Source organism: Myxine glutinosa, chromosome 5 (assembly GCF_964187855.1).
Source record: "Myxine glutinosa chromosome 5, kmMyxGlut1.1, whole genome shotgun sequence".
Taxonomy (NCBI): domain Eukaryota; kingdom Metazoa; phylum Chordata; class Myxini; order Myxiniformes; family Myxinidae; genus Myxine; species Myxine glutinosa.
In genome coordinates this window covers 176,032,203-176,046,347 of record NC_136265.1, presented here as the reverse complement: position 1 = coordinate 176,046,347, position 14,145 = coordinate 176,032,203, and the positions used below count along the sequence as shown (strand labels likewise).

Below are 14,145 nucleotides of genomic sequence, written 5' to 3'. Positions count from 1 at the left end.
TTCGTGGTTACCACCAGGACCCCGTCCGGCCGCAGGACATTCCTAAGGCCGCAGTGATTACACCGTTCGGGCTTTTCGAATTCCTCCGTATGCCTTTTGGGCTCAAGAACGCGGCCCAGGCTTTGCAGCGCCTGATGGACAGCGTGTTGCGGGATTTGCCGTTTCTGTTCGTCTACCTGGACGATATCCTCATCGCCAGCGCTTCCAGGACGGAGCACATGCTTCACCTCCGAGCGCTCTTTGAACGCCTCAGTCAGCACGGCCTGATCATTAACCTGGCCAAGTGCTTGTTCGGGGTGGCCTCAATTGACTTTCTCGGCCACCGCATCACGAGGGAGGGGGCCGTCCCACTGCCGTCGAAAGTGGAGGCTGTGAAGGGTTTTCCGCGCCCCCTCACCGTCAAGGCCCTGCAGGAGTTTTTGGGCATGGTGAACTTTTACCATCGTTTCGTGCCCTGGGCGGCCCAGCTGATGCGGCCCCTTTATGAGGCCCTCAAGGGCAAGCCTACCAAACGCGCCATTGACTGGACCGAGGAGATGGCCAAGGCTTTCACGGATGCTAAGCTGGCCCTCGCCAGCGCAACCATGCTGGCGCATCCGTTGCCCGACGCACCGATTGCTCTCACCACTGACGCTTCGGACTACGCGGTTGGTGCCGTGCACGAGCAGTGGGTCAACGGGGCCTGGCAGCCGCTTGCTTTTTTTAGCCGGCAGCTCCACTCTAACGAACGAAAGTACAGTACCTTCGATCGTGAGCTCCTAGGCCTCTACCTAGCTGTCCGACACTTCCGTTACCTGTTGGAAGCCCGCCCGTTCACGGCGTTTGTGGACCACAAGCCCCTGGTTTTTGCCATGGCCAAGGTCTCGGAGCCGTGGTCTGCCCGTCAACAACGCCAGCTCTCCTTCGTTTCCGAGTTCACGACGGACATCCAACATGTTGCTGGGAAGGATAAGACGGTCGCCGATTGTCTCTCCCGGCCCATAGCTGGCGCGGTGCACCTTGGCATCGACTACGCCCGTATGGCGGCCGATCAGATCTCTGACCCGGATGTCCAGGCCTGCAGGGTGGCGGTCACGGGGCTTCGACTGTCTGATGTGCCGTTCAAGGACACGGGCACCACGCTACTGTGCGACGTATCTTTGGGACAGCCTCGACCCGTCGTACCCACCAGCTGGAGACGGCTGGTGTTCGATGCCGTCCACGGTCTTTCTCACCCGGGCAGGAAGACGTCGCAAAAGTTGGTGGCGGCGAAGTTCGTTTGGCACGGGCTCAGGAAGGATGTGCATGACTGGGCCAACACCTGCGTCGAGTGCCAACGCTCGAAAGGTGCATCGCTATACACAGGCCCCATTGGCGCCTTTCACAGTGCCCGAGCGACGGTTTGACCATGTTAAAGTGGACCTGGTAGGGCCCCTCCCCCCCTCGCGGGGATTCACCCACCTCCTCACGATGGTCGATAGGACCACCAGGTGGCCAGTGGCCGTCCCGCTCACATCTACAACGTCCGCCGATGTGGCCTGGGCGTTCATCAGCACTCGGGTTGCCCGTTTTGGCGCCCCCTTGGACATCTCTTCAGACAGGGGGCCCCAGTTCACTTCAGAGCTCTGGGGTGCTGTTGCCCAGGGGTAGGGGGTAAAGCTCCATCGCACCACTGCATATCATCCCCACTCCCCAGGCTAATGGATTCTGTGAGAGGTTCCATCGCTCTATGAAAGCTGCTCTCAGGGCCAGCCTCCGGGATGACAGTTGGGCCGACAGACTCCCGTGGGTCATGTTGGGCCTCAGGACAGCCCGTAAGGAAGACCTCCAGTCCTCATCCGCTGAGCTCGTCTATGGCCAGCCGCTGCGGGTTCCCGGGGAGTTAATGCCTGACGCCACAAGCCCCTGCTCCGCTGCCCGTCAGCGGTCGGTGCTCCGGGAGAATGCCAAGATGTTTGCACCGGTGCCCACATCTCAACATGGTTTGCCTCAGGCCCACGTCCCGCCGGATCTACGTACAGCGGAGTACGTCTTTGTTCGCCATGACGCACACCGGGGGCCGCTTCAGCCGCCTTACGACGGGCCTTTCCACGTTCTGGAGGCCGGGGACAAGTCCTTCGTGGTCGACATTGGCGGCAAACCGGACCACCTTTCGGTGGACCGCCTCAAGCCGGCTCACTTGGACCTAGACCAGCCCCCTCGGTTGGCTCAACCCTCACGGCGGGGCCGTCCCCAGTCGGGTAAGTCCCCGGTTGGCCTGCCTACCGCCAAACCACTAACAGTCCCTGCTCAGGTCATCAGGGGTCGTTTCGGCTGGATGGTTAAGGCCCCCCGAAAACTGACATTGCCCGTGCGAGTGAATTCTGGGGGGGCGCATGTGGGGGTTACCCCATTGAGGCATAATCCACAGGCACGGGACCAGGGGGTCTATTGATGGTATGGGCGTGGCGTGCACTCGGTTGTTGGAGCCACGCCCCCTTAAGAGGCTGGGAGTGGAAGTGCTGTTGAAAGAAAGGAGCTTTGAACAAGCCAAGAAGTGTCTCGCCCTCTCCTTGTCCGCAACTCCTACACACGCTAAATATTGTTCTGTGACTCACCGCAATGGATTAGGGGCTTACCTCGATAACAGAAAACAAACAAGGTATCATTCATATATTCTTGTGGTTTATTCCAATGTTACTTGTTACACAAAACATTTGCATTAAAAGTCCTGGAAAAGTCGTGGAAAGTTGGTCTTCCATGACTGTGCGAACCCTGAAATGTGATGTAATGGTTGAGAATAATGGCTTTTCTGTTGTGCAGTGATTCAGACTGTTAATCAGAACCATCCAATTCAGACTTATTTTGCATGCAGCACAAGGCTGTGGGGTAGAATCAGTGCCCTCTGCTGGTTAGGACAGGAATTTGTAATTTGGTCTTGGTGCCTGCGATAGCTCGATAGCTCACCTTCTTCGCAAAGGACACTGTGGGATCTTTAACATCCATCAACGAATGCTGGCAGACGGAACGCCCAGTTCAACATCCATCTGAGTGACGGCACACACATTGATGAATCACCCTGCCTGTGAAACACTGGGATGACAGTTTATAGCTGCGTCGGGATTCAAACCCAGGCTAGACAGCTTAACGGTGAGTTGCGTACCTCTAGGCCATCCTGCCAACCCATCCAATTGAGACCAGGAAGCATCTTTCAGTTTTGTTGCTATAATAATAATATTGCTATTGAACCATAACATAGGGCTCAGCATATGCACTCAATTGCAAATGTAAAATTTGTTTAGAAGAGGCGGGAGTAATGCATTCGAGTGTGTGTGTGTGTGTGTGTGTGTGTGTGTGTGTGTGTGTGTGTGTGTGTGTGTGTGTGTGTGTGTGTGTGTGTGTGTGTGTGTGTGTGTGTGTTCGTTCGTGAACAAGATATCTGGAAAAGTTCTGAACGGATTTGGATGAAAGTTGGTGGGATGATTGCCCTTGGGATAAGGAAGAATTGATTAGTTTTTGGTGAAGCTCAGGATATTATTCCAGATCCAGGAATTTTTTGAAGGATTTTTTTACCATTGGAAGATAGGGCTCATTTTTTTTTAACATTATCTTCTATATATTCTATATTTAACATTGTGATATGAAAATAGTTTTCATATTTGTTGTAAATGTAGTTTAAACTCGTGGTTATGCGTTAGAGCGGTGTATTTTTTTTTAGCAGCGTCGTCTTAAATGTTAATTTTTTTCTTCTAATAAAGACATATTCTGTCATTTTAAAACCACCAAAGTGTGTATTAAGTTTCCCCGTTTCATAAAATGTATCGTTTGATATGTATAATGCTTTAAAAGTGTTGTTTTTTTGTTTTTTTTGTTTTGTTTTTACCTCAGAAGAGATATTGTTGCGGTTTTGAGAGTGTACATATAACATCATTAAAGGTTAACGGTTTGCCCCCATAGTTAGTCCACAAGCAACACGTAGGCCCATTAGAATTAGTTATGTCATAGTATGTGTAAGAGTAGGCCACTTTCACTAGTAAACATCTGCGTTGTGTAAAGAAATAATAAGCTTAGGTCCTTTTCATTTTGCGGCCACCCTCCAATCTCCATCATTGGCATAATCGATCCCGCGCCCCATTTGGCATCCCTCAATTTGTTACGCTTTGGGCTACCCGCGGCAGTTTGTTACGCTTTGGCCGCCAGCAGCGTTCGCTGCCCTTAGTTTCGCTCGAAACTAGTCAAATGCCACGAGGTAGGCCTGGAAAGAGGGAGGAGCGCGAGGACGAGGTGTGGCCGCATCAAGCAGCGTGTCAGAAGGCGGTGACGGTAAGGGCAACACAGCCAACCAGAGCTCGGTGGGCATGGCTTGAGAGGGCGTGGTAAGGGCGCATCTAGCAAGTGCTGGAAGGTTCGATGAGCAAGGCGATATAAGTCTTCACACAAAGCCCTTGAACAGGACTGATGCGAAAGGACTTGTCGGCATGACCTCGGATGAGCCCGGAGTTGAGAAGAGTTCTGCAGATGAGTGGAGTCCGGAGTGAGAGTTGATATGAGTGCAGTTCGGAGGTGCACTGAACCAAGTTGAGTTGAGTTGAGTTGAGAGTGAGCACCGGACGCCTTGGCAAGCAGTTGGATTCCTGGCAGCGCAGTTCAGAGACCCCGACCTGAGTTGGGCTGAGGTGTAGCCTGGGTGGAGCTCGCTGTCCTGCTGTGGGACCTCGTGGTGTTATGGAGATTGGTGCACGGATCTCGCGGTGCTTTGGAGCAGGACCTCGGGTGCAGCGGCGAGGGCGTTGGCTTGGGCCTAGCGGGACGTGCGAGGCGGACGGAGGGTTCGTCCAGGCCGGGAAGAAGACGATGAGACAGATAAGCCGCATCTGCGTACATTTTGACACAAAAGATGTGTTTCTTTGTTAATTCATAATCCCCCGTTTTGTATTTGAGGTCTGGAGTGCGGGATCCCGATTTTGAATAGTTCATTACCACCGGCGCGTATTTTCCTGTCCTTGCTTTTCATTAATAAATCGTTGTATTATTTTCTGTATATACCTGAACGCAGTTTCCTGTTTGATTTTAATAGACTAGGGCATTGCCCGTACTATATCTATATCTAAAATTATATCCCCCCCCCCTCTATTTACATGAAATGGTTTGGTCCAAAGCGAACGGCTTCCGGAGTTTGGTAAAGAAATCGCCATCGCGTGCACAAACGCGCAGGAAAGCGAATGAATCGCAAATTCGTTTTTATTAGTTTTAAAACATAGTTTAACGCCAACATAGTTTGCAAACGTGAAATAAATGAATACGCTCTCAAATGTGCCATCCGAGGCAGAGTGTGTCCGCCACGTTCGGCACACGCGATAGTTCGCTGCTCTCTGATTGGTTGAATCGTTTTTTGGACATAGCTCGGTAAGTAATTGTCCGATTAATATGAAACCTTGAAAAGGCACATCCTCGGGTCCCCAGCAATATACCTGGCAAGTTAAAAGTATATTGGACCCGTGGTTGTCGAGAAACAGCGGTCACAGACAAACAAACGTACAAACGTACAAACGTACAAACAGAGATTACTGGAATTATAGATAGATAAGGCTGCGGGGCTCTCGTCGTTCCCCTCCATCCTGCGCGCTTTGGTTTTGGAATCCGCTATTGAGTTTTTGCCTTGGGAGTTAAAGCCTCGTAATCGGCCTCCGCAACTCTGGTGTTAATCGGAGTTGCGTGACAATATCAACATTTACCTCAGCGAATGTCAATCGCGGTGTCAGTATTTGATGAATTTATAAAGACTTAGGTGACTTATAAGTGTGACCAGCATGTGCACGGGATTCTTCCCAGAAGAATGAGTGGTCGCATTAGCTTGTACGACTTAAAATGAGCGAGTTTTGTTTTCACATTTGGGCCAGTTTTACATGTTGTATCCCGAAGGAATGAAACGAACGTTTTTCCTGGCTTACAATTTTATTTGAAATCACACATGCCTCAAAATACACTCACCTATATGGAATTGAACGCTGAATCCGAAAATGTAAGTGAAATTGCCTTGTTTTTTTTTAACATTACCGGTATCTTCTATATATTCTAAATATATATCTGTGCAGTGTCTGTCTTGTCTTGTGTTGTCACTGAACTACTCCCTCAAACTTTTGTGAAATTGTACTATTCCAACTTGACCCATGGCGGGAGTATGCGCTCTACTGTTTGGCGTTCTTGTTATACATTTGCATTAACACATAAAAGGGCCATTAACTATCATAATTACCTTTGCCACCGAAGATGGACGTAGTTTATGATTTCACCTCTGTCTATCTGTGTGTACCGGTGTGTACCCCGGTTTAGAATAGGTACACCGTATCCCTGCGTGTCGTAAGAGGCGACTAAAAGGGTTGGCGTCAGGAAGGGCATCCGGCCATAAAAACATTGCCTCAAACAGGGAACCATGATTGTCATGGGGCCCGCAAGGCTAACCCCCGCTCTAGCGGGGAAAATGGCCTTAAAACGATCATTCATTCATTCATATTCTATCTATCTGTCTGTCTCAGCAGTATATCTCAAAAAGTTGTGGACGGATTCGTACGAAATTTGTTGGACAGGTTGGGTGTGTCAAGGACGAATTGATTAGATTTTGGTGAAGATCAGAATCCTGATCCGAGAATTTTGTAAGTGATTCTTCTCCATGGGGAGATAAGGCCAAAAACGTTGCCGACAAATTATGACAAAACTTGGTGGATGATTTGGATAGGTGAAGAGAACAGGCCGATTAGATTTTGGTTAAAGACAGGATCCAGATCCGGCCTTTCTGTGGGATGCAAAACGTAAACTGTCTAGCTTGGTGGAGGTATGCACTCTACAATGTGCCATTCTCGTTTTTTCATTGTCTGTCCGTCTGGGATTCCATATTTGAAACTTTGCTGCTTTGACATCAAGGTCAATGAATATAATCAATGCCTCAGCAACAGAACTCCCCACTGAGCATGACAAAAGTGACTGCCATGAGAGGAAGGAGGAAAGTGTCATCAACAAGGAAAGGCAACCGAGTTGTCGACTGCAAATGTTTTTGGAATAAAAGTTTGCTTGGATGAATTGGATTTTGATTGTACTTTTAACATAATCACGCTTATTCAAATCAATTTAAAGTGATAATAATCATCACAGGAACATGCACTGGCAAATAACGTTGCTAACATCAAATCCAATGAAAGAAAAACATTTTGTGCTTTCAGTTACCTCTTCAAGGACCAGGATCTGCCATGGGATGTCATCGAGTCAAAACTCAACTTTGATAGTGAAGTCCCTCTTTTAAAAACGTCCAATAAGGTATGTAAACATCGTGAACCAAAGGCATTTGCTGCAATTTTAAAGTTTGTTTTCATACAATTCTGCTATTGCTACTAAATATCATTTTGTATTCTTCAAGGAGTTTTCACTGGTTCTGCAAGATCTTCGTCGGATGGAGAAGCAGTTGCAAGGTATCAGACTTTGTAAAACCAAAAACTGGGACACAGGCAGCATCGATTTTGTCTTTATTCCATTCTATTGAAGTGAGGCCATGAACAGCACTTGAACGAAGTAGAAATGCAAATTTCGTTCAGAGAAAGGGATGTTACATGAACTCTTCAGATTTGATAGACAACTATATGGTGGACTCTAGGTAACAGTTCTCCATGAGATCTCCTCCCTATGATCCTGTGTGGGGCCTCCAAATTGGCCACCTGTGTCAAAGATAGCACTTTTAAACATATTTTAACACTTTGTTCTCCCTTTTCATGAACTCATAACTCTGAGACAATAATGCTAAAAGCTCAACAAAACTTGGGGAACTCGCATAACAAAACATAGTTTCCATATATTCCATTAACTCATAACAACACAACAATATATATATATATATATATATATTTATATATATATTTATTGTCATGTGGTTGGCTCAGTTATCACCGAGCGTCACCACAGATGGAATCGAGCTTTAATGGAGGCGTTTATTCAATCCAATGGCGGCCGATACGCGAGACGGAATGAACAGTGCCGACTTACCTTCACGGCCGCAGGCGTCTTCAACCTGAAATCAATAAATCAAACCAAAAACGGAATTTAGAATGTACAAAAGGAATATTTATTACGAACCCGAGAACAATGGACGTCGGTAAATAAATAATGTTCCTAAATCTGGATCCCGCACACCTCACTTCACATACAAGACAAGGGAAAAATTTAAATAAAAGAATCGTCGTGTTTGGGGTTTGTGTTGTGCATCTTATCTGTCTGCTGTCGTCCAGGCCCTAAACTCGCGTCCGGACACGGCTCGTGCTTGGCGGGAAGGAGGCCTCAGTCCGCCTCGTTCGCGCGCTCCACTATTAAGCGCATGCCACCCGGCAAGCCCCGCTCGCACGATCGTCGCTGCACCGTCTTTCGTCAAGCAGACAAATTCGGATCGTAAAGGAAGAGGTCCAACCGGGAACGAAAGGCGAACAGGGAAGAGGTCCAAACGGAGACGAAAATTACGGGCAGAAGGGAGGTTCGGGCAGGAAGAATCCAGAAACGAGAAGGGCAAGGGAGGAGAGCTCCAAAATGCCGGCGAGCGAGCGGTTTTACTGGCGGTCTTCTGATGTCAGCTCGCTTCCCCGCCAACCAGTGTGTCGCTTACTTGTCGCCTTTCGCGCAGTTTTACGTCACCGGTGCTTGCCCTCCAACGACTGCGTAGCTTGTTGTTCATTCGTTCGCGCCTTCCGCACTGATTGGCCGTGGTCTCATCGGATGGTGGCCAATCAGTGTGTCGCTCCTTTACCTTTCTCACCCCCAATCACAGAGAAGCTCTCTGCCCTTCCTTTGACCAATCGCATGTCCTCCCCTACTCTGCCAATCGGTGTGATGTTTGTTGCTCGCCCCTCCCCCGGGCCAATCAAGAGCCCCTCTGGGCGTGGCTATTGCCCGCCTGCACGATGTTTGTCTTCCATGGCGCCATTGTACGCGGCCGCTTCCTGCCTGTTTCTTCCGGTCAGTTTTATCGTCAGTCATTGTAAGGGGGGGATTTAATTAATGTGCACTAATGGGCCTATCTAATGTCTACAAGAGTGCGTTGCCATAAGGGGCACAGGTATGATCACCAGGTCTGACACACAGGGGAATTATCTTAGTCCAAAGAACTATTTATCACACGATCATCCTTGTATGATCACAGGTACACACTTAATCCGACAAACCGGGCTAAACACAGAACTTATTACAGGTGAGGTTCCCTATCACGACAGCCGGACAAATACCTATGCAGATCTACCTAAATCTAGATATTCCCCTACCCCAAAATTCATAGTATATCTATCTATATATCTATATATATATATATATATATATATAGCCATATATATATATATATATATATATATATATATATATATATATATATATATATATATAGCCATATATATATATAGCCATATAGCCATATATATATATATATATATATATATATATATATACATATATATATATATATATATATATAGCCATATATATATATAGCCATATATATATATATATATATATATATATATATATATATATATATATATATATATATATATATATATATAGCCATATATATATATATATATATATAGCCATATATATATATATATATATATATATAGCCATATAGCCATATATATATATATAGCCATATATATATATAGCCATATATATATATAGCCATATATATATATAGCCATATATATATATATATATATATATATATATAGTAGCTCGCTCCGCTCGCCTCACCGAGCGTCGTTACTGAGGAACGGGCTTATTTTAGCTGAGGATAATGACTGCACCTGAGTTGCTGTGTTGTCATGATTTACACCAATCATAATACAAGCAATTATTTTGCACACATGTATTTGTTGTGTTTGTGATATTACATTTTTATAGGCAATTTAGGTTGAAGATTTAGGTTGAATGTTTTTTTTTCAAGGAAGAACCCCTCAGCACATACATAGGGGAGGGGTAGGTGCAGACTGGAAGTTTGGGACGATTACACCTCACCACCACGTAATTTAAAACACCTCACCACCACATAATTTAAAACACCTCACCACCACATAATTTAAAACACCTCACCACCACATAAATTTAAACACCTCACCACCACATAATTTAAAATACCTCACCACCACGAAATTTAAATCGCCTCACAGCCATAAAACACTTAATAAAAACACCTCACAGCCACGAAATTAAAAACACCTCACAGCCATAAAACACGTAATAAAAACACCTCACAGCCATGAAATTAAAAACACCTCACCACCACGAAATTGAAAACACCTCACAGCCATAAAACACGTAATAAAAACACCTCACAGCCACGAAATTGAAAACACTTCACCACCACGAAATTTGAATCACCTCACAGCCATAAAACACGTAATAAAAGCACCTCACAGCCACGAAATTAAAAACAGTTCACAGCCACGAAATTGAAAACACCTCACAGCCATAAAACACGTAATAAAAACACCTCACAGCCACGAAATTAAAAACAGTTCACAGCCACGAAATTGAAAACACCTCACAGCCACGAAATTGAAAACACCTCACAGCCACGAAATTGAAAACACCTCACAGCCACGAAATTGAAAACACCTCACAGCCACGAAATTGAAAACACCTCACAGCCACGAAATTGAAAACACCTCACAGCCACGAAATTGAAAACACCTCACAGCCATAAAACACGTAATAAAAACACCTCACAGCCACGAAATTGAAAACACCTCACAGCCATAAAACACGTAATAAAAACACCTCACAGCCACAAAATTGAAAACACCTCACCACCGCGAAATTGAAAACACTTCACCACCACGAAATTGAAAACACCTCACAGCCATAAAACACATAATAAAAACACCTCACCACCGCGAAATTGAAAACACTTCACCACCACGAAATTGAAAACACCTCACAGCCATAAAACACGTAATAAAAACACCTCACAGCCACAAAATTGAAAACACCTCACCACCGCGAAATTGAAAACACTTCACCACCACGAAATTGAAAACACCTCACAGCCATAAAACACGTAATAAAAACACCTCACAGCCACGAAATTGAAAACACCTCACAGCCATAAAACACGTAATAAAAACACCTCACAGCCACAAAATTGAAAACACCTCACCACCGCGAAATTGAAAACACTTCACCACCACGAAATTGAAAACACCTCACAGCCATAAAACACATAATAAAAACACCTCACAGCCACGAAATTGAAAACACTTCACCACCACGAAATTTGAATCACCTCACAGCCATAAAACACGTAATAAAAACACCTCACAGCCACGAAATTAAAAACACCTCACAGCCACGAAATTAAAAACAGCTCACAGCCACGAAATTGAAAAGACTTCACCACCACGTAATTTAAAACACATCACCACCACATAATTTAAAACACCTCACCACCACATAATTTAAAACACCTCACCACCAAATAATTTAAAACACCTCACACCACATAATTTAAAACACCTCACCACCACGAAATTTAAATCACCTCACAGCCATAAAACACGTAATAAAAACACCTCACAGCCACGAAATTAAAAACACCTCACCACCACGAAATTGAAAACACCTCACAGCCACGAAATTGAAAACACCTCACCACCACAAAATTGAAAACGCCTCACAGCCATAAAACACGTAATAAAAACACCTCACAGCCACGAAATTAAAAACACCTCACAGCCACGAAATTGAAAAGACTTCGCCACCACGTAATTTAAAACCCATCACCACCACATAATTTAAAACACCTCACCACCACATAATTTAAAACACCTCACTACCACATAATTTAAAACACCTCACACCACATAATTTAAAACACCTCACCACCACGAAATTTAAATCACCTCACAGCCATAAAACACGTAATAAAAACACCTCACAGCCACGTAATTAAAAACACCTCACCACCACATAATTTAAAACACCTCACCACCACATAATTTAAAACACCTCACCACCACGAAATTTAAATCACCTCACAGCCATAAAACACGTAATAAAAACACCTCACAGCCACGTAATTAAAAACACCTCACCACCACAAAATTAAAAACACCTCACAGCCATAAAACACGTAATAAAAACACCTCACAGCCACGAAATTAAAAACACCTCACCACCATGAAATTAAAAACACCTCACAGCCATAAAACACGTAATAAAAACACCTCACAGCCACGAAATTAAAAACACCTCACCACCACGAAATTGAAAACACCTCACAGCCACGAAATTGAAAACCCCTCACCACCACAAAATTGAAAACGCCTCACAGCCATAAAACACGTAATAAAAACACATCACCACCACATAATTCAAAACCTCCGCAACATTATTAAAAACACTTCACAACCACGGAAACAAAAGTTTTAGGGAGTCGTTAAGTGACAACACAGGCACTGCCCAGATGTGTAGATATATATAGATAAATGACTGTACCCGAGTTGCCGTTTTGTCATGGTTTAAACCAATCATAATTCAAACAATTATTTTGCACAAATGTATTTGTAATATACGTGATATCACATTTTATAAACAATTGAAGTTGAAAAAAAAAATTTCCCAAAAAAATTCCCAAAAAATATATTAAAAAATTGGAAATTTTTTCAAAAAAATACCCTTAGGACATACCGACGGGAGAGATATGTGCATACCAGAAGTTTGGTACGATTTCACAAAAGTTTGAGAAAGTAGTTCAGTGACAACACAGGACAGATGCTGCACAGATATATATATATATATATATATGTGTGTGTGTGTGTATTAGTTTGCATTGTGCATTGATCATGTGTATAACTTTTTGTATAGACTTGGGTACACATTTTTGAACAGTTTTCTGGAACCGTGTAGCACCTCTTTGATTGAACGATAGCTAAGACCTGCTCATAGCCTAAGTTGCTCCATTAATGTCATCCTGTGAATGGTATTTTATTTATTATTGAATTATGTACTTGGTATTTTTTTTTCCATCTCAACATTTACCTCCTTTTGAATGTTTTTTTTTTTTTTTTTTTTTTTTTTACAGTGCTGTGAGATTCATGGTGGAACCTGTATTTAAATCACATGCAGAGCACGAACATTAGGAAACACCTGTCCACTTTCACTTGACTTACAAGGACATTTGTGGATAACACACTTCGAATCGACACAGTATATGGGATTTGAACCTGAAATCTGTGCAGTGAGACACGAGATCAGATGGGAATGCCAGATATGCCAATCTAAAGAGGGAGATTGTGATTTGAGAGATAAATCATTCTCACAATTCTCTAATTTGCATTTCCATTTCAGTTAATTTGCCGTTACTCCCATTGTAGTGTTTTTAACTCGATAACCCTCTAACAAATAATGAATTTCCGAAACAAGAGTTAAGAAACCGTGAGTTTAAAGCAATGAGTAAAAGTTAAGTTGACTGCCAATACTCTTTGTCGGAACAAAGTAGTTGATTGCGGATAAAAAGAGGATTTTAAAGGAAGAGACAGTCGATGCTAACAAACATCAGAAGTCAAAGGGAGGGACAAGAAGTCAAGGGTCAGGAGGTGTGAAAAGCAAACGAGTGACATAATTGAGCATTGGGTGTCAAAGACATGAGATCTAAGGTGGAGGTGAGGGGGGTGAAATGTCAAGGATCACCGAACGATACAGTCCTCTATGTAGTGGCCAAATAATTCTGGTTCATCATCAAGCTGATCAGAAACGTTTGTTGTTGGTGGGAAACCTGAACTCATCGAAACTTTTTGAGTGTGTGGTTCGTGTCCTTTACGGAAGAAGTCTCATCCCCTGACTGTTGTCTCATCCCACCTCCTGACTGACTTCTGACGTTTATTTACATCAGATCTGTCTTCCTTTATAATCCTCCCTCGACCCGCACACCACTCTACTTGGACAAAGGCTAATGCCTGAAACATCAGCTTCGCTTTGTTTCTCACGGCGGTATATTTGCGCTTTCTTCGCTCTTGTTTGTGGGAAATCCATTGTTGTCTCCAGGATTGACACAGTCCGTCACTAATATTTCCTCGTTCTCTCTCCAACACCCTCTCTCCCTCAATTGGGGTAATCTTTGTGATTATGACCAATTACTTTTTATACAAAAGAGCTAAGTTGACAGGT

The 14,145-nt window shown here is 44.4% G+C and overlaps 1 protein-coding gene across 3 annotated transcripts in view; it reads left to right on the top strand.

Moving 5' to 3' along the window:
* The window catches only part of LOC137428325 (centrosomal protein of 170 kDa), a 118,924-nt gene that overhangs the window by 93,864 nt on the left and 10,915 nt on the right, over positions 1-14,145 (top strand). For all 3 annotated transcript variants that reach the window (XM_078779109.1, XM_078779108.1, XM_078779110.1), the window contains 2 exons: positions 7,176-7,269; positions 7,370-7,421. In XM_078779109.1, the coding sequence (XP_078635235.1) occupies positions 7,176-7,269; positions 7,370-7,421 (146 nt within the window). The remainder of the gene's footprint in view (positions 1-7,175; positions 7,270-7,369; positions 7,422-14,145) is intronic.